Source organism: Microtus pennsylvanicus, chromosome 6 (genome assembly GCF_037038515.1).
Source record: "Microtus pennsylvanicus isolate mMicPen1 chromosome 6, mMicPen1.hap1, whole genome shotgun sequence".
Taxonomy (NCBI): Eukaryota; Metazoa; Chordata; class Mammalia; order Rodentia; family Cricetidae; genus Microtus; species Microtus pennsylvanicus.
In genome coordinates, this window is record NC_134584.1 from 9,384,370 (window position 1) to 9,405,824 (window position 21,455).

Here is a 21,455-nt window from a genome sequence, read left to right on the forward strand (position 1 = left end):
ACCCAGTAACAAAAATAAATAATCCTTGTCCTCCTGTGCTTAGACACAGCGTGAGCCAGACGTGGATCAGACTCCAGGGCCGGCATAGGGTTCATATGAACGCTGGAATCCACGCAGTGAAGGACATCGGTCAGGGCCACGGAGATGATTAAAAATCATTGAACGAAGTGAAAATTACCAATCTCTGATATTTCCTTGCAATGAACTTCCAGAATCCATCTAAAGATCTTTCCACTTTTCTGTAAATTCTGTTTCCACACTTTCACCCATTTGTTTGTCTAATTTAATTTTTGTGTCCACTCTACCTTCCCTCATTTGGGCTAAGCAGAACACTGCGATGATTCCTCCTCGAATACAACGGTGTCAGAAATATATTTTAGGACCATGGATTGCACGCACTGTCGTGAAGAAGCTACATGAAATCATGGAGTACTGAGAATATCCATCTCTTTTTGGAAGATTTTGATGCATTTCATGCTTGAGACAAAAATACAAACCCCATCACAAGGAAGATTTAATGTTTTCATTATAGATTTCATGTGAATGAAGACTGTGAAGTTCATAGTCAATTCCTTTATTCCAGATTATGTTTTACCCCGACTCAGAACAACTTCCTCAACTTAGAGAAACTAGATTTAACAAGCAGGGCATCCACCTGGACATTTGATTGACAAGTCTGTCTAGAATGAGGTCCTGTCTGCTCTGTCTTCCTCCCTAGTGCTGCAGTGAAGGCATTGTCAGCAACCTTAAGACTTTCTTAAGAATTTCTGAGCATGGATAGGCTTCCAATATGTGTGTGCATGGGCACTTCTCCCCAGTATTACATCATTTTATTTACAAAGTAAAATCCAATTTGAAAGATTCACAAAGTATTTAACAATTTCTAGAGTAGAAAAGATTCTGTTCCATAGCTAGTCTGAGACTCAAGGCAGTTTCTTAACTGTGAGTTCCTAGAAGATAAAAACTGACTACTTCCACCATGCACTGACAGTGAGTTTAGATTTGAGTTTCCTTTCTTTTCATAGGATTCCTCTACAATTTGCCCTTTATGGTATTTGAATCCTGATAAAAACAAATAAAGTTTTTATAATATTCTTTGTATCGGTAGGGAATTTCTACACTATGAATGCTTTAGTGTAGAATTAATGTTGAAGAAACCTCAAAGCCTTGTGATATTATCTCAAGTATGAAGGCTCCAATGATAACTAGTGTATAAAGAAGAGTAGAAAGTCTTCCCATATTGTTTACTTAGTTTTATTTCTTTTGGTGTGATTAACACCATGACCCAAAATTACTTAGGGGGAGAAAAGAGGTTATTTCATTTCACTGTCTACATTTCATCTTCCATGGAAGCCAGGGCCAGGTAACACAGATGAAATATAGACAGTAGGTGAAATAGAAACCATGGAGAAATGCCACTATCTTCTTACACACACACAACCAGCTCACTAAGAGTGGCACCCACAAAGTGCACTACCATCATCTAGTGGTCTAGAGTCTCTTATGTCAATTTGAATTCATGAAAATGACCCACAGACACGCCCAACGGTCAGTCAGATTCAGAGATTCCCTCAACTAAGGATCCATCAGGTATTGCTTGTCTGTATAAAGTTGAGAGCAGAAGGAAATCTGCATTTGTAGAACATCTCATCAGTGAAGAACCTTTGGTGCTGATGGTTAAAATATTACATGAGAAGTTTCCAAATGATTTGGATGTATAGACTTTTGTGTTGATGATAGTAATATTATTGAAGACTTTCTCATACTTTAGGGTGTGTAGAGTTTCTTACTGGTATAAAGTCTCAGAAAACACTTCTGATAGGAAAGTCAGATAAAGGCCTTGTCATAGTCTTAGCATTTGTAGTACACTATACCTATAAGTACTCTATGACGTGAAAACAGGCATGAGGAACAGCTAAATGCCTGGGCATAGTCTACATTTGCAGAGACTCTTGTACTGTAAGGGCCGGATGATGACTCTTCACAATCATAGGCATGTTGCTAAGCTTCAGAACTTCCTCTTTTTTTGTAAGGCGCCTTCAAAGACATTGGTACATCCTTACAGTTGTGGTGCTTCTCCTCAGGATAAATTCGATGGTGGTCAGAAAGAAATCATTCAATCAATGAAAAATTCATTACATTCTTTATATGAGCATGGCTGGCTTCCACTCTGTATTCTTTGTGCTGGGTATAGTCTGAAATATTATGAAACTTTACCACATTCCTATCCTTAGGGCTTCTATTCGGAATGAAAAAATTCATGTTTTGTGGTCTGAAGAAGTGTAAAACATTTAATGAACACCTTAAAATCTTTGCTCTTGACTACAGTTGAACTACCTTTTGTTGAGAAATACTAGAAAGCTACTACAGGGCTGGCAACAATTTTCACACTTGGGACATTTCTCTCCAATGTGGATTTCGGGAGTTTCAGAAGTTCTTTGTAAGTCTCAAAGTCCTGGCACATTCTTCACACCAGTGTGCTTTCTCTCACAGATGATTTCTTTGGTGTTGCTTTAGACCGGAAGACTGGTAAAAGGTTTTGCCACATTCTTCACACTTGTAACATTTCTCTCCGATATGAACGGTCCGATGTCTAGAACGTGCTGTGTATGTTCTGAAGTCTTTGCCACATTCTTTACACTTGTAGGGTTTCTCTCCAGAATGAATTCTTTGATGTTCTTGAAGACTTCGAGAACTGTTGAGCTGTTTGCCACATTCTTCACATCTGTAAAGTTTCTCCATACTGTGAAGTAATTTGTGCTTAGTTAGGTATGACTTTGTAGAGAAGGCTTTTCCACACTCCTCACACCTGTATGGTTTCTCTCCATAATGCATTACTAAGTGACTAGATATTTGCCAGGGGGTACTAAAGACCTCACCACATACTTCACACTTGTAGGGTTTCTTCCCTGTATGAATTCTCTTATGTACAGAACGCAATGATGGGGTATGGAAGGCCTTGCCACACAGTTCGCACTTGTAAGGTTTTTCTCCTGTATGAATTCTCTTGTGTGCAGAAAGTAATGGTGGAGCATGGAAGGCCTTGCCACATTCTTCACACTTGTAGGGTTTCTCTCCTGTATGAATGTTCTTGTGGTTAGAAAGTACTGATGGGCAATGGAAGGCCTTGTCACACACTTCACATTTATAGGGTTTTCCCCCTGTATGGATTCTTCTGTGTCTAGAAAGTACTGATGGAGCATGGAAGGCCTTGCCACATACGTCACACTTATAGGGTTTCTCTCCTGTATGAATGTTCTTGTGTACAGAAAGTAATGATGGACAATGGAAGGCCTTGTCACACACTTCGCACTGGTAGCGTTTCTCTCCTGTATGGATCCTTTTGTGCACGGAAAATAATGATGGAGAATGAAAGGCTTTGCCACATACTTCACACTTGTAGGGTTTCTCTCCTGTATGAATTCTCTTGTGTATAGAAAGTAATGATGGGAAACAAAAAGACTTGCCACATTCTTCACACGTATAGGGCTTCATTCTTAAATGTATCCTCTGGTGGTTAGGAAGTTGTGAGTTCCAATGAAAGGTTTTACCACATTCTTTAACTGGATATTGTTCGTTGCCTGATGAGTAAAGGATGAAAAATGAATGAAAGCCGAGCAAAATTCTCTATTTTTACCATGCTTATTTTTAAAAACAAAACAATTACTCATTATTATAATTGCATTTCCCTATGGAAAAGTATTTCCATGTGGAAAACACATTTATACATAATTTATGTATATAAATTATATGTACATGTTATATACATTATAATTATATGTTATAATGTACACACATTATATACATAATTTATACATATTCTAATGCAGAATTTTGTTTTGAAAGGCATGCAAGTTACATTGGATAACTAGATGACTGTCATTACAATATTAAATAACATATTCCAAAGATTTAAGATAGGAAGATTAATGAATATTTTATGAGGAAAATAAATAACCAAGACAATCATATTATAAAAAATCAGTTCACTAAGAAATGACAGAGCTTTGGAATCACTGTAAAGACAAGTTAATCTCATAGGAGGAGAAGAAGAAAGTGTGGGAAAACTCCGAGCATCATAAACATCTGAGACATGTCCTCCACAGAAAGCAAAGGACAGAAAGGGAGATCGCTAAAAAAAGGATTTCCCCTGAAACCTCATTTCTCAGTTCTAAGGATAAAGCCCAGATTTCTGCTGGACCACTGGCCTCCCACTCTGCTCCCTGACCTCTCATCGCTACACACCTGGCTGCGTGGCGGCAGCTGCTTGTCTCTTCATGTCTGAAGGCTCTTGTTTTTGCTCCAGAAATGTCACCAGGTATGGCTTTGATGAAGCAAGACCTGATTGTGTGAAAAGGGAACAACATTGTTAGTGTGTTCTCCTGGGAATCACATGTCCTCCCCAGGACTGTGTGCAGAGGGAATGAGAAGACACAATAAACAGTCATAGAGGAACAACTCTTCATGTGTTATATAACAGGCACATCAGACTGCTTCAGAGGAATTTAGGATTTGAATGTCTTGAGGTTCTTGGCCCTTAGTTCCAAGAACAACTATTAAAACTGATGAGTGTGAAATTCTCTTTAACATGTACGTACCCTGCTCATGTGACTGTTGTAAGCACAAATCCCACCCGACAGTCTACAAAGGTAGCACGTTTCATGCAGACAGTCATTAAGAATTTATCACAGAAGAGATCCTCACCCACGAACACAAGATTGTTGTAAATCTCCAACATCACATCCCTGTACAGATTCCACTGAGCAGGACCCAGACATTCCCACTCCTCTGCAGAGAAATAAATGGCCACATCCCAGAATGACAGCATTTCCTGAAATAAAGAACAATAAATGAACACATACACTGCATTTATTAAAACTGGCAGTAATAGCACAAATACCATGAAGAATCATGTGCCTCTGCATACAAATCTAAAAGTCATTAAGAATCAGAGGAGAGCTAGAAATGCTTCTGATATAGGTAAGCAATGTCCCGAAAATAAGTCTGATGTAGTATTGTAATGGTATATGGAACTCATCTTTAAACAAAGTGAAGGCAGAAGAAGATCCTAGAAACTCTCATGGATATTATACTTTAAAGAACCATAAAATGGAGAGTATGTGGATCTATGAATCAGTATGATAGGGCTAGAGATATGGCTCAGTAATTACAAGGATTGATTGCTCTTTCAAAGCACCTTGTCTTGATTCCCAGAAGTCACATGGTTGCTCAAAATTGTCTGTAACTCCAGTTCCAGAGGCTCAGACAATCTCTTAGACATGGACACTAGCAAAATACCCACACACAGAAAATAAATAAAGGGCAAAATTTTGAAAAAAAAGAATACCTCTAGTGTCCCATGTTTGTATTATAATACAACACCTATTATATACATTTCTCTCAGTAGAGAGCCACGGTGATGGACAAGGTACTTTTCAACATATTATACACAATCATGAATAAGAAATATGATGAAGATGCAGATCTGATGCAGCACCTCTGGGATGAGCTCTGGGATCCTGACCATGTAGAGAATGATGCAAGTAACAGTGTAGCCAGTGACATGAATTTGATCAGACAAGAGATAGAAGAACAAATGAAGAATTCATAGACAAAATGGAATGACAAATATTTTAATAAGTTTATTATTAGGAAATTTAGAAGCAAGTTTATTCAATGTGAGGAGTTACACTATCCCAAGGCATCCTCAGAGGACCTCATGAGAGAACAGTGGGAAATATATTTCTCTGTCCCTGTCCAATAGTATACTTAGCTAGGCCAGTCTGACACAGGATCCAGTGCCATGAGAGAGCCAATCGGGCATTTACTGGGAGATCTAACTCTTCCCCAGCCTGATAGCACAAGCACATCAGGTGGGACCTGATGAGAGCTGGTGCCCATCTCCATGAGTACTGATGGCTGGTCTCCTCTGTTGTTTTCAGCCTCTCTCGTGCCTTGCGTCTCTACTCTGTGTTCAGAAATCTAACATTATCCATACCATCTCAAATGACTATATTACATCCTTATGCAGCTGAATAGTATCCCACATTAAACAGGTGGACCACAATTCCCTGATTATTTTACTTTTATGATTTTGTTAAAATTCACACAAATTATAGAAATTCATTTCTAGCCTCCTTTTGATGAATCCAACACCACAGAAAAATGAATATAAAGAAAACTGAAGCATGTGTGTCAAAAGAAGGTAGAGCTGCTTTATAACAGAGAATAAAGGAAACTGCTATGAAGTCAGACACACAAACCTAGTAAAACAACATTTAAGTTTGCCACAGGTAGCCTGACTGCAAGGGTGTGCCTGTGTTTTTCTCCTACAGACCACATGCCTAGTTCTCACGGGAAAAATGAAAGACCAAGCTGACTTCGTCGCCCAAACATTGCACATTCTGTAGAAATGTTTACCAAGAGATGAACAAACCAAGACACAAATTTCAAGGTACAATCATTAACTTCATCAAAGACTACAAAAAAAGTCTAAGGGCGGCTGGAGAGATGGCTCAGCGGTTAAGAGCATTGCCTGCTCTTCCAAAGGTCCTGAGTTCAATTCCCAGCAACCACATGGTGGCTCACAACCATCTGTAATGAGGTCTGGTGCCCTCTTCTGGCCTTCAGGCATACACGCAGAAAGAATATAATAAAGAAAGAAAGAAAGAAGAAAGAAAGAAAGAAAGAAAGAAAGAAAGAAAGAAAGAAAGAAAGAAAGAATAAAAAAAGTCTAAGGAGGACATGAAGACATATCTCAATGCCATTAAAGACAATGTACACAAGGAAGATAAATGTCTGGCTTATGCCAAAGAAAATAAAAACATAAGAATAATAGAAATGACAAAGATAATCCATCATTTGAAGCCGGAATTCAATAAATGGAAATACTGAAGAGAATTCTAGCAGGAATGGAGATGGAATTGAAAAGCCCAGTAATTAAAAAAAAAAACTCAGAGGAAAGACTTACAAGAGAATGAATCTAGCAGAAGATAGGATGTCAGAACTCACAGATAAAATTGAAGATCTAGATAAAATAATCTAAGAATATGAAATAATAAGAAGAATAAAAAATCTGCAGGAAGGAAAGATAGGAACTATAAGACAGTATAAAAAGATGAAACCTTCCAATTATTGGCACAGATGAGGAAAAAAATCCCCAGGCAATGCCATACACAAGATCTGCAATAAGATCATAAAAGAAATCTTCCATAAACTAAGGAAAGACACATCCATACAAATATAAGGATTAGACAGAACACTAACTCGACAAGACTAGAAACTATGAGCCTCATGATATACTAAAATCTCTAAGGAAAAGAGCACATTTATTTGGATAACAGCCTGTGGCACATATCAGAGACAGATAATGGGGTTCCAGGTGAAGATCAGAAAAGCAAAGCAGCCAACCACCAGAGAGTCCCTTTACCTCTGCCAAATCTTCAGACCAAAAGGATGAGATCCTGTCTTCACAAATCCTCAAACTCCACACTTGAGTGAGTTCCTGTCTCTTCCCCTTTATATTCCTTTCTCCGCTCAGCCACATCACTCCTATCCCCACCTGCCTAGTGCTGGAATTAAAGGTGTGCGACTCCCAAACACTGGGATTAAAGGTGTGAGCCACCACCACCTGGATCTGTTTTTGGGTGGATTTTGTGCAGCCCAGGATAGCCTTGAACTCACAGAGATCACACTGCCTCTGGGTGTGTGGCACCACTCCCTCGGCTCTAGAGGCTTACTTAGCTTTGTCCTCTGATCCTCAACCAAGCTTTATTTATTAAAGTACAAATAAAATATCACTACAACAGCCAGTCTCTCAATGGAAACTCCGAAAGCCAGAAGAGATTGGAGAAATGCATTCCAAATATGAAAAGACCATAACATCCAAGCTGAGCTACTACCCAAAGCAAAACTCGCTGTCATAGTTGAAGTAGAAAGAACTATACACAATAGAGTATTGAAAAAATTATATCCTACCAACCCATCCACATCTCATTCTTCACAGGAGTGAACGGTATCAAAAGTTCATAAAGAATCACAAAAGATGCCCACATAGCCATAGCCAGAACAATCTTGAGCAAAAAGAGGGGTACCACTCATGACCTCAAGATATAGTACAGAGCCAAAGTAATAAAAAGGAAAAATGGAACCATCACAGAAAACAAATATGTAGAGCAGACAAATAGAACAAAACTGAATTGTTAAACACGAGCATAGATAACTTCAGCCTTTTAAAGGTTACAAAGATGCCAACAATATCCACTGGAGAAAAGAAAGCATCTTCAACAAGTGTTCCTGAGGAAATAGATTTCCACTTGCAGAAGACTGAAATTACATCTGGATCTATCACTGTATAGGAAAAATAACACCAAACCGACCAATTACCTAACACTGACAGAACGAAACACAGGAGGTAGCGCATATGAAATAGCTGTAGGGAAGGACACTGTGAACAGGACTTGATTTGCTCCAGAAAAAAAGTTAAGTACAACTACAGAAATAATAATTGGGTAAAGAGGAAGCCACAGAATAGAAGAATTTTTTGCCAGCTATACACCTGACCGAGGAGTAAACTCCAGAATATACAAAGAACTCAAAAAAACAGAATCCAAAAACAACAAAAATTAGACAAAGGGCCCATTCTCAAAATGGGCCTGAGACCTGAACAGAGCGTACTCAAAAGAGGACCAAAATGTCAGAGAAATATCTCAAAACTTGTTCAGGTACTGAGCGATTAAGGAAACACAAGTCTAAAGAACTCTGAGAGTCCATCTTACCACAGTCAGAATGGCAAGGATCAGCAAAAGAACTAATATGCAATGCTGGAAAGGGCGTGGAGGAAAGGGAACCTTTATCCACTTTTGCTGGGATTGCAAACTATTAGCCACTCTAGAAATCAGAAAAGAAAAATTCCAAAAAAGTTCAAAAATAAATCTCCTATATGCCCCAACTAAACTACTCTGTAATAGTTCAAAGATCCAGACAGTTTCCTGGCCATGTTCATCACTGTTCTATTCATAAGAGCTAGGAAATGGAAATGACATAAATATTCTTCCACTGACAAAACAATAATGAAAATGTGGTACACATCCATTATGGAATACTGTGCAGCTGTAAAGAAAACTGGAATTCACAGGTAAATGGAACTAGAAACGATCACATTGAGGCAACCCAAATACACAAAGACAAACATTTCATGTCTTTTTTCATCTGAGGCCTCTAGATGGAAATCATGTTTTTCACGTACACTGAAGTAACTGCAGAAACCTGGAATGTAAAAAATGACTTTGTGGGGTGTGTAGTGGGCACAGAGGTCTTTGTCTGCACATATGCACTTGAGGAACCTGAAATCTAAAGTATACAGAGTTCTTCCTTAGAGGGAAGGAATGCAAAACCTGTTTTCTGTCCAGAAGCCTACAGCGGATTTCAAGCCTGCTGACTTTGTTCTATCTGTGTGGCTACAGCTGATGCTGCCAGAGGCTGTCCTGCAGACCCTTGTAAATTAGTTTATCTCATCCATCCTTCAACCCGTTTTTCTCATTCAATCTACAGCGTCACAAAGAGTATCCCTGTAGTCACATATGTTCTGTATTTAGTTTACGTTATTCCTCAACGCAATTTATGTATACTGTTATGCATATGGGCTTGGGTTAATTATCACCAGAAGAATTTTCACTTAATTGTGCGTGTGCATAAATGTGTCTAACGTAACGCCCTGGGGACACACTCCTGACATTTGAACCAACATCTGCCACTGAATGTTGCTGGGCAGAACTACCTTCTTGCTTTCCCTGCCTAGTTATTTTGCTAGCTATGATGCTCACAAACACCCCTGCAGGGTGCTAGAGACAGAGACAGAGAGAAGACAGGGCGGATGTGACTTCATGAAGGAGGCTGAGAAGAACACTGGGGCACTGATTATGGAGAGACATGACTATGGAGGTTGACAAGTATCCTTGATTCAGTGACAAATTTTTAACTCAAAACTGAAAATGATTCAAACCCGGACTTCTAAGGATTATTCCTTTCTTGGTTTTGTTTCATTCGTTGCCAACTTACCACAAACAAAACAATTGAATACAGTTTTTGATAGAGTCTGCAGGACAAATTGAGACAAACTTTCAACTCCAAACATGTCATTGCATTTGCAAACTGTCCTAGACTCACTTCCTGGAATGTTCTGATGGAGAAGGCAGGGTGCTTTTCCCACTTCCCATACAGCTACGATTTTCCCTAGATATCAGCAACATTAAGAAGGAAGTGTCTATTATTTTAAATACGGTTGGAAACTCACTGAAAATTTCAGGAGCTAAAACAAGGTGGTTTGAAGCCCATGTTTCCTAAGAGTGCACTCCAATGTCATCAGCCAGTCTCCAGCGCACAAACACTTGGCTTGACACACACTTGGGCGGTATATGCAAGAGCACATGAGCTAGGGGAGTGGCTGTGGAGGAAAATTACTGAAAAGAAGCTGTGGCTGGCTGTGAGTGAAAACTCTTGGGAGGAGTCTGTGTCTGCAGAGACTGATGGACCATGTGGAGATTCATTACTGTGGGGAGACTGGGATGTTGCAGGTTCAGAGAGTAATTAGCTTTCCTTGGGCTGGTTTTATCCTTCAGAAACATTCATTTCTTCTATCACTCTGTGGTGGACCAAACAGCTTATGACAATAGATGAAAGAAACTTTCAGAGTCCACTGACTTGGCAGAATGCTAGCTTCCATCTATTCAAAAGCCAACAATGTAACCAGATAGTTTCTTAGGCAGAAAGAATAGGTCCCCCATCTCATAGCACCTGCCAATGTATTTTAAACTTGTCTTGATTAATCACAGTCTTTGTTCTGAAAATCTATGAAACTGTTTCCACATTGGACAAGTTATTTGGGATAACGAAACTCTTCGTCCCAAGGGCATGGACACCCAAATGACTCCAGACGAAGCTATCCCGTTTTCAAGCTGAGACTAGACTGGCAGTTTTCCCATGAACAGGACGCTTCTAGGCAATCCAAAGAACCCTTAGTGGGCGACAGTCTTCCAAATTTATCTCCTATTGTCTTCAGCCCACCACGAAAACTTTGGCAAATCTTTCTAGACCCATTTGAGGAGCATTAGTGGACCTGGATGCCACATTCAGGGACTAGGGTGTTTACTGAGTGCAAACAATGCAGATAAAAGAGACAGAAAGGCACCGTAATGCGAGGACAATGTACAGCGCCTGCCAGAGGAGCAGGGCCGTTCCCCCACCCCTTACCCAGACATTCAAGCCTCCTCCTGTCAATCATGAGGCCCATTTCTCTCATCGCATCACGTCCTCCCTCATATCTGAAAAGGAGTCCAAACTTCTGACGTCACACAGTCTCAAGCGATACTGATGCAGCACTATTGTCGAGTCTCTTCCACTCTGCAATGTAAACTCTGTAATTACGTGGATTGCACAATGACACATCAATACCCGTGGCTACACAGGGATGTTAATGTGATGGTTCAAGTCACGGCGTGCACATCAGGGATTCCTATTCAACCAGAGGCGTCCATAACAAACCATAGCACAGGGGACGGAACTAACCTTCCATATAACAATAGCCCTCACAGGGCTCTGTCTCTGGAAACTAGGAACAATAGGCACCTCTGTGAGCTTAAACCAGGAGCAGTAGGTTGACCATAGAGGATAGGAGGGAAGAGGTCTAGAAGTCCTGAGAATTATGACTACCGTTATGCGAGCAAAGGTCACGAGGGAGAGCATGCTTCCCAGCAAGCAGGAAAGTGAGTTCCCTTCACTCCTCAGACTTGAGCAGTCACAGACCTTCTCTGCCCTTGCAACCGGTTCTTTCCAATTTCCATTCCTAGACTACTAAGCCAGCCCTTCAGTCCCAGAACCACGGGTGGGCTCGGGCAGCAGGGGCGTCCTAGGAGACTGGGCACTCACGGAACATGGCTTTGGCGTGGCGCCCTCTACCCTGTCAAACCTGCACCCGGGTGCAGTGGCCCAGTCTAGGTCCGCACAGCACCTCCAGGTCAGCTTCTCCCGCCTCCCCGCTATGCAGTCCAAGTCAGCAACCTCCACGCCGGACCCGCCACCTTGCACAGTCCCTCAGATCTGCAGGACGGCGCTGCACCCTGCACCAACCTCCATGTCAGGGATCCAAGCCCAGCGCTGAGCAGAACACTCGCCTAACTTTGGGGAGAAGCTAAGTTTCAATACTGAATGCGGAAGTATCCAAGACCCGTCTTGTGACGTCATCGTGTTTGGAACTACATTTCCCATAAGTCAGCGCGAACAACTTCCGGGATGGCACAAAAGGTGATTTGTACAGTGACTTTGTTGAGCCCAACTGCTTGCTGATGAAGTTGTAAAGAAGGAGGCTTGAGCACAGTCACAGCCACAGGGGATCAGGCTGTTTCAGTCCTGTGATCTCAGCACCCGGTGTTAGCCTGTGAGCCCAGCCTTTCATAGCAATGTTTACCACGTTTCCTAGTTATTTCTGCTAATACCTGTACGTTTAAAGCTCAGGTCTACTTAGTGTGGGATCTTACTACTACTGCGTGAAAACTAAGACTAATCTGTTTTACTTAAAAATAAGGAAGCAGGAAGTTAATGTAAAACTTAGCACCATCTCTTCAAGATGCTTATTGAAACCATCCTTGGTAACCCTGCCTGTCAGGTAGCCTGTCAGTCTTGGGTGATTAAGACAGAAGAATTAGAAAACAAGACTAACAAAGGGCTAACACTGACAACTTATAGGCACATTTATCTAAAATACAGTGTAGGATGCTTATCATCTCCAAAGTAGATTGGTGCTGTCATTAGCAGACATATCTTATTGTTATAAAAAAGGGAAACTTTGCTATTAAAACATCTTAAATGATATATTCCATAGATCTCTGAAGGGTTTGAAGATGACCTGTCTATCAAAAAATATATCTGTTTGGGAGGTAGAGGCAGGCGGATCTCTGTGAGTTTGAGGCCAGCCTGGTCTACAGAACACCAAAAACAAAACAAAAAACAAAACAAAACCCAGCCCATTTTACCTGTTAGACTGAGAATTGCAGTTCCTGATTAGGACAGCCTTGGCTTAAAAGGCAACAACAATTTAAAAATAGGACAACCCACCCAGGAACACAAGGTTGCTGAAATTCTCCAACATCACATCCCTGTACAAATTCCACTGATCAGGGCCCAGTCATTCCCACTCCTCTGCAGAGAAATCAATGGCCACATCCCTGAATGACAGCATTTCCTGAAATAAAGATAAAGAAATGAATACTGTATATTATAAAAATTAAAACAGCAATAAAAACAAAGAGAGGAATATACACTTCTACATATTAATCTAAAGGTCACCCCGAGTGAGAAGAGAGCTAGAAGAACTTCTGATATATGTGAGCAATGTCCCTAACATAAGTCTGATGCAGTGCTGTGATGTTGCACAAGACTCAGCACTAAGGAAAGTGAATGGCAGAAGATCCTAGGAACTCCTATGCATACTATACATTTAAGAACCATACAATGGAGAGTGAGGGTATCTACAAAAGAGTACTGTTGCAGTAAAAAGTCCTCGCTGCATTTCCAAAGGACCTGGATGGATTCCCAGCAGCCACATGGCTGCTCACAACTGTCTGTAACTCCAGTTCCAGAGGATCAATTTCTTAGACAAAGACAATAGTAGTATAACCATGCACACAATATAAATAAAAAATAAAATTTTGAAATAAGCATTTTTGTCCCATGCTAATATCACACTACACCACACATAATGTACATTTCTCACATTAGAGAGCCATAGTGATGGAGAGGGTACCGCTCAACTCAATATGAACAATAACAAATGATAAATCCAATGAAGATGCAGCTCTAATCCAGCAACTCTGGGCTGAGATCTAGAATTCCTGAGCATGCACAGAGTGATGCAAATGACTGTACCAAGGGACATTAGTTTCAGCAACCAAGGAACAGAACAATTAATGAACAATATGTAGACAAAATGGAATTACAAATATTTTTAACAAATTTATAATTAGGAAATTTGGCAACAGGTTTAGTCACTATGGGGACTTTCACTGACCCAAGACTTTCTCAGATGTTCTGGTGAAAGGACCAAGGGAATGATGTAAAAGGCACAGCTTGCAGAAAGCATTACATGAACCAGAACTGTTAAACATGAAGGATTTTTTCTTTAAGTGAAGGAAATGACTGATGTCTGTTCACTAGGAAGTATGAATGGATGTTGTCTAACACCCAGGAGAGCTTCTGCTAGTCTATGGATCCACTGTCATCTGAATCTCGCCACCACCCCAAATCCTGAGCATTGTTCAGTCTCTTATTCTGAGCTTTGTCCCTCAGTGCATAAAATCCATCTTTATGAAAGTGGTCCTATGTAATTTGCATTTTGAGTCAATCAAACACATGTCCATCCTCCTTATCCTGATCTCTGTTTCTCTGTGAACAAGACCCCATTCTTAGGGTAAAGGTCACAGGTACCTCACCAAAGAGATGTACAATGCAATGGAGTTTCAACGTAGCCATGTCTAAATGTTTGCCAGGATAATTTTCAAATGGAAACCTTCTCCAGAACTTTTACTCTGTTTAACTGAGTAAGAAAAATAAAGTGTTTGGTCAAACCCAAGAAACTTTTGTCCCAGCACTGGCTAAAGTGGTGCTGACCCAAGTTATTTCTTAACTTCCTGTAGATCATTTCTGCGCCAGCCATGAAGCTTGCCGGAACCCTGACAACGTGGCACTCGGTCTTAGACGTTAAGAAAGTTTTTTGTTCAGCAGAATTAGGGGAAAACTGTCAAAAAAAACTCACTTAAAAGGGTCCACAATTCTAAATGGGAGAGTGGGATAAATATAGGTTCATAGTATTCTGTGACAGGGATAGTGTTTATATAATTATTTGATGTAAGATGTCCTTCTGTATGAAGTTACTGTGTTTCTCTTATTGGCTGATGGAAAAAAAAGTTGTTTCATCCCATGGCCATGCAGAATATGCCTAGGTGGGAAATCCGCATTTAACATAGAGAAGGCAGGGGAGAAGACACCATGTAGCCAGTGGGGAAGCAAGATATGAGTTAACAAGCCATGAGCCCAGGAGCATTGTGGAAAAATATAAAGTAATAGAAATGGGTTAACTGAAAAGAGAGAGTTAGCCAGTAAGAAGTCTAAGCCATTGGCCAAACAATTGTAACTGATATTAAGCCTTAGAGTGGTTATTTCACAAGCAGTTGATGGGAGACAGCAGGTGGAGAGCAACTGGTCTCCTAAGATCCAAAGGAACAAAATACTTGGAGTAATAACTCTTCCACTTTATACTCAAATAAATTAATATAAAGAGGCCATGAAGGAGAAGATAAATATCCTTGCCAATTATTTTTTAAACAATAGGAAAGAGAGACAAACAAAACAAAACACACACAAAACAAACAAACAAACAACCACCTTTTCTTTTCTCCTGCTGAACACATCTTGGCAGGCCACAGCAAGACTCAGCAGCTGCTTGGCTTCCAGGCCAGTCAAGTTTGTTTAGTCTTCCTGAGAAAACCAATTGGAACTCAAGTCCTCTGGCCATGTGGCCCTTTTTGACCACTGCAATTTAGAGAGTGGCCTCTGTATCACCCCAGTACCAAGAAAGGGTTGATGGGGTTCTGCTGCTTACAGTATGGGCCAGGTTGGCTTCCCTAGAGCTTAGATTTTTTTTTTCAAGACAGGGTTTCTCTGTGGCTTTGGAGCCTGTCCTGGAACTAGCTCTTGCAGACCAGGCTGGTCTCGAACTCACAGAGATCCGCCTGCCTCTGCCTCCCGAGTGCTGGGATTAAAGGCGTGCGCCACCACCGCCCGGCCAGAGCTTAGATTTTATTGCTGTTGTTATCTGCTTATTTTTGTTAGTTTCCTTTTGTTTTTCCCCTATGGTAGTAATAATTCAGTATACATTGACCAAAGGCACCTTCATCGGGAAAAATTAAAATGGGCACAATTTCTAGTACAGGAACAATTACAATTAGGACATAAAACACATTTAGATTCCCAGGGATATTATTCCTGAAATATATGGATGATATTCTCTTTTCCTGCTCAACTATAAAATCTGTATTTAGGTGAATGCTTAATTTCATGGTCAATAAACTAAAATAGCAAAATGTATTATAATCGGGCTATTTCAATTAGGTGCACCCTAATCTGCCCATCACTAGTGGGGATTTGGCTCTGCTCTTTAAACTGCATTCTGAAAACTCTGTTACTAAGAAATGTAACACCTGAAAGAGACCAGGTTATTAGCTTGTCAAATAATGTTTTTGGATAGTTCATAGAATCAATCCCTTACTGAGAAGAGCCTCAATGATTATTACACCACTAAATAAAATGCAAGTTGGTTATTTGCTCTGTACTAATAACTGGCAGGTTGCTGTATCACCTTACTCAGACAATCACTGTGATGACTTAATACGTATGACCCCATCGATTCTTATTTGAATGTTTGGCCCATAGTCAGTGGCAGTATTAGGAGGTATGGCCTTGTTAAAGGAAGTGTGTTACTTTGGAGTCAGGCTTTGAGGTTCAGGCCACATCCAATTTCTGTTGCCTGAGGATCAAAATGTAGAATTCTCAGCTCCTTCTCCAGCACCATGTCTGCCTGCATGCCACCCACCATGATAATAAAATACTAACACCTCTGAACTATAAGCTCACCCCAATTAAATGTTTTCCTTTGTAAGAATTGCCGTGGTCATGCGTGAAGTCTATTGGCAGCACAGAAACCTTAAGTAAGACAATCATTATGCAAAGGACACCCTTTTAAGACATTTTAAATACTCATTAGCTGTTGCCTAAAACTACACCTACCATCTTAGAGAGATTACTTTTTATCCCTGACTAGTCAGCTACAGAACACAGCACAAGGCTTGAGAACTCCAGTAAAATAATTGCTGTGTCGTATCTGGAACTTCACTTTGTCAAATAACACTACGCATATCCTTCCTAGGACTCCATTATAACCAAATACCAATAATGGTCTTGCAAATGCTAGCAAATAATTTAAGGAATTTTTAATAATAACCATGTTATTAAAATCTCTTATAAGTCACAGGATAATGATACTATGAAACACCATTAAAGATTTAAGTGGCAAATTAGAAAATATTAAAGGATGAAAGATATTAAAACTAAAATGCAAATATTAACAGAGTAAATAATAGCACGGTCATGCACACATTTAAACCACATGACAATTTTTCCTTTTTTGCATATTTTTTTCAGAAAAAATAACAATGACATTGATTAAACCTAAAAGAATGTTGAGACCACACCTGTGACCAGTGTTCACGGCTGTGTGTCCATGGAAACAGAAAACACTTTAGAAAGAACAATGGGGAATAGGGGGCAGAAGAGAAATAAGGAGGTAGGAAGAAAACACTATGATGCATACATATCTGATATCAAAAGAACACTTTCATTATTTTTATTAGTAACTTTTCCAATTGGTGCAATACAGTACATGAGCAACTTTAAGGAGAATTTAATCTAGCTCATGGCCAAAGGCTATGGCCACCATTGTGGTGGTTTGAGCAAGAAGAGACCCATAGGCTCATGGATTTGAATGCTTGGTTTTCAGTTGGTGGACTATTTAGAAAGAATTAGATGTGTCTTTGTTGGAGGAGGTGTGACAAATAGATATTTGGTTTATATATATGGCTTCTCAACAAAACAAATTCTGTGATATATGACAATAATTTCTCTTATCACTTGAATTTGCAGGGTTTCTCTGTGTATAAATTTAAAATATTGCAGGATATCAGAATCACTGTTCAATAGCTATCCAATAACTTTGCCTTCACAAAGTTCCTTTCTAGTATGACTTATCTGGTGCTTAATTAAGCACAATTTAAAAAAAAAATCTTTGAGGTTTGAAGTCTCTGGGGATACTTAAGGCATGAAGAACAGGTAAAGAACTTGTCACACTGATTGCTTTCGTAGGCTTCCTCATCAGGATGGGGTTTCCAATGGTTATATAGACATGAGGAATAGCTAAACCCGGGTCGTTTTCTCACGCATGTCGCATTTCTCTCAGGTAAGAACTGTGTGAGTTTGAACAACAACTGAATGATACCTGCACCATCTGCCACATCCTTCACATTGGCAGGCTAGCTGTTTGAATGCCTTTGCGTGTTTTAAGGTACAAAGAGCCTTTAAAAGCTCTTTCGACATCCTTCACACTCAGACGGCTTTCCCTCAAGACAGATTTTACGGAGGTTGGAAATTGTCGTTTGAATAGTAAAGCACTCACCGCAGGCTTCACAGGTGTACTGCTTCATTCTCTTATGAGTTCTTGCATGCTGAGTAACATCTGAAGGACTGGGAAAGGCTTTGCCACATTCCTCACACTCATAGGGTCTCTCTTCAGAATGAATTCTGTGATGTCTTTTAAGATCTGAAGAATAGTAGAACATTTTGCCACACTCTTTGCATTTGTAGCATTTCTGTCCAGTGTGAGCTTTCTGGTGCCGACTAAGGTGGTGACTCCTACCATAGGCTTTGCCACACTGTTCACAGGTAAAACGCTTCTCTCCAGTATGAACAACTTTGTGTCTACTAAGGGCTGAAAGATTACTAAAGGGTTTTTTACATTCTTCACACTTGTAAGGTTTCTCTCCAGTATGAACTCTTTGGTGTTTTGTAAAGTCTGCATGACTGGAAAACTTTTTGCCACATACTTCACACTCATAGGGTTTCTCTCCGGTGTGAATTTTCTGGTGGTTAGTAAGTGTGGAAGGCATCGAAAAGGCTTTGCCACATATATCACACTTGTAGGGTTTCTCTCCGGTGTGAATATTATGGTGGTTATAAAGTGTGGAAGGCATAGAAAAGGCCTTGCCACACACAGCACACTTGTAGGGTTTCCCTCTGGTGTGAATTTTCTGGTGGTTTTGAAGTATGGAGGACATAGCAAAGGCCTTGCCACATACGTCACACTTGTAGGGCTTCTCTCCAGTGTGAATTCTCAGATGATAAGTAAGAACTGAGTTTTTAGTGAAGGCTTTCCCGCATTCTTTACACTTATAGGGTTTCTTTCCTGGTTAATAAAACGAAATGGAGAAAAACTTAGGAATATTTGTCATATTTACAATGCTTATCTTTAACATTGAGACTTTATTTTCATGGATAAAAAACAATAATATATTCAACATCTATATTCACTGAACCTATACTTAGAAAATATGATAGGTGGAAATCATTTAAATTTCAATTGAAAGAAGAAGAAAACAGCAAAATAGAGTATAGAAATAATGGAATATAATTCAAATTTAACTACAAAAGATGTAACATGGATAGTAGTAGAAAATCTTCAGGCATTATGCTAACAGAAAGCAAGCCATTAAACAAACAGAGAAACTGTTAGACTGTGTACACAGGAAAACTATGAAGTAGCTGAACTAGGAAAACAGGATGATGATACCAAACAAGACGGACATGGAGAAAGACAATGTTTTATCCTAAGTATCAAGTTTTAGTTGTAGAAAACAGAAAAAGGAGGCTGCATAACAAGAAGACTGTTCATAACTCCATTAAATAATATCTTTCATCAATTTAAATTAGTAGGCTCTATATTTTAATGACAAGGGCATAAATATAAGAAAGATAATATCAGAAAAAGTTCAAGTTCTGCTACAAATAACATAATTTTGCTAACAACATACCTGTGATCAACACATTTTAAAGAACTATTTATTTACTAGAGAAATAACTACTGAGTAACCAATGAAGAGAAAATAAACAAGGAATGCAAAATATGAGGCCTGTGTTTACAAACATAAGCAGGAATATACAAGTCTGTTGGTCACAGAAGTAGATACTTCAATATAGATTTTTCATAGATCTTTATACACGGAGCACACACAAACATGATTTCAGGCACCATAGATGGCAAAATCATAATAGAGGAAACAGACCTGCAAAATGAGGAACAAAGAACCTCAAACTCACAATATTCTTAGCTACTGAAAGAAACATTCTTTTATACTTGTACAGTTTTCACCCATGACTGTCTACCTACAAAGGGCATGCATGTAAAATCACCAACACTGTGGGAAAAACATGAAGATGAATACAATGATTCAGATAGCGCTCTGATAAGGCAATTTAATAACATGATATAAAGAACCATGATAGAGCTCTTTCTCTTCCGGTCGCAGGCGCTTCGGGAGCCACTGATTACCGTCCAGCCATGGCCAAGTCCAAGAACCACACCACACACAACCAGTCCCGGAAATGGCACAGAAACGGCATCAAGAAACCCCGGTCACAAAGATACGAATCTCTCAAGGGGGTTGACCCCAAGTTCCTGAGGAACATGCGCTTTGCCAAGAAGCACAACAAGAAAGGTCTGAAGAAGATGCAGGCAAATAATGCAAAGGCCATGAGCGCACGTGCGGAGGCCATCAAGGCCCTGGTGAAGCCCCAGGTGGTGAAGCCCAAGGTGCCAAAGGGCCCCACCCGCAAACTCACCCGTCTGGCTTTAATTGCTCACCCCAAGCTTGGGAAGCAGATTAGAAGCTACATGGCCAGGGGTCGTAGGCTCCAAAAAACAAAGCCCAAGGTTCAAGCCAAGGCAGAGGCCTCAGCTGCAGCTCAGGTTCCCAAAGGTGCCTAGGCCCCTGTAAAGGCCCCATAAAAAAGGTCGCAGTCTGCCAGTGTGAAGACAGACGGACTGGTGTGAACACCTACACAGTATTTGCAGATGTTCAGGACCTTATGCTGTTTTTACAAATAAACTTGAGGCAAGTTCTGTTAAAAAAAAAAAAAGAACCATGATAGAGCCAGACGTGGTGGTGCATGCCTTTAATTGCAGCACTTGGGAGACAGAGGCAGGTGGGTCTCTGGTCTACAAAGCAGCCAGGACTACACAGAGAAACCCTGTCTCGAGAAAACAAAACAAAAAGAAACAAAAAGGGGGGGGGATTCTAATCAGAGAGGGTGAGGGAGATAGCTACAGAAGAAAGAAGGAGGAGATAAAAATAACAGTAAGGTCCATTAGATGGTAAAAACACCTTCAACAATATTCAACACCCCTTCATAAGTCCTGGAGAGAGCAGGGATACAAGGGACATATCTAAACATAATCAAATCTAAACAAATATACAGCAAGTCAACAGCAACATCAAACTAAGTGGAGAAAAACTCACAGCGATCCCACTGAAATCAGGAAGAAGACAAGGCTGTCCACTCGCTTCAAATCTATTCAATATAGTTCTTGAGGTTCTAGCTAAAGTAATAAGACAACAAAAGGAGATCAATGGGATACAAATTGGAAAAGAAGAAGTTAAACTCTCACTATTTGCTGATTATAAGACAGTACAAATAAGTGATCCCAAAAACTCTACTAGGGAACTCCTATAACTCATAAACACCTTCAGTGATGTAGCAGGATACAAGATTAACTGAAAAAAAAAAAAGAAAAGAAACCA

General features: G+C 40.0%; 1 protein-coding gene across 1 annotated transcript in view; it reads right to left on the reverse strand.

Annotated features, from left to right (window-relative positions):
- Positions 1-348: 348 nt before the first annotated feature.
- The window catches only part of LOC142852768 (uncharacterized), a 42,570-nt gene continuing 21,463 nt past the window's right edge, over positions 349-21,455 (reverse strand). The window contains 5 exon segments of the mRNA XM_075977801.1: positions 349-3,581; positions 4,246-4,341; positions 4,705-4,831; positions 12,127-12,200; positions 18,206-19,063. Coding sequence (XP_075833916.1) covers positions 2,428-3,581; positions 4,246-4,341; positions 4,705-4,831; positions 12,127-12,200; positions 18,206-19,063 — 2,309 coding nt within the window. The 3' untranslated portion in view covers positions 349-2,427.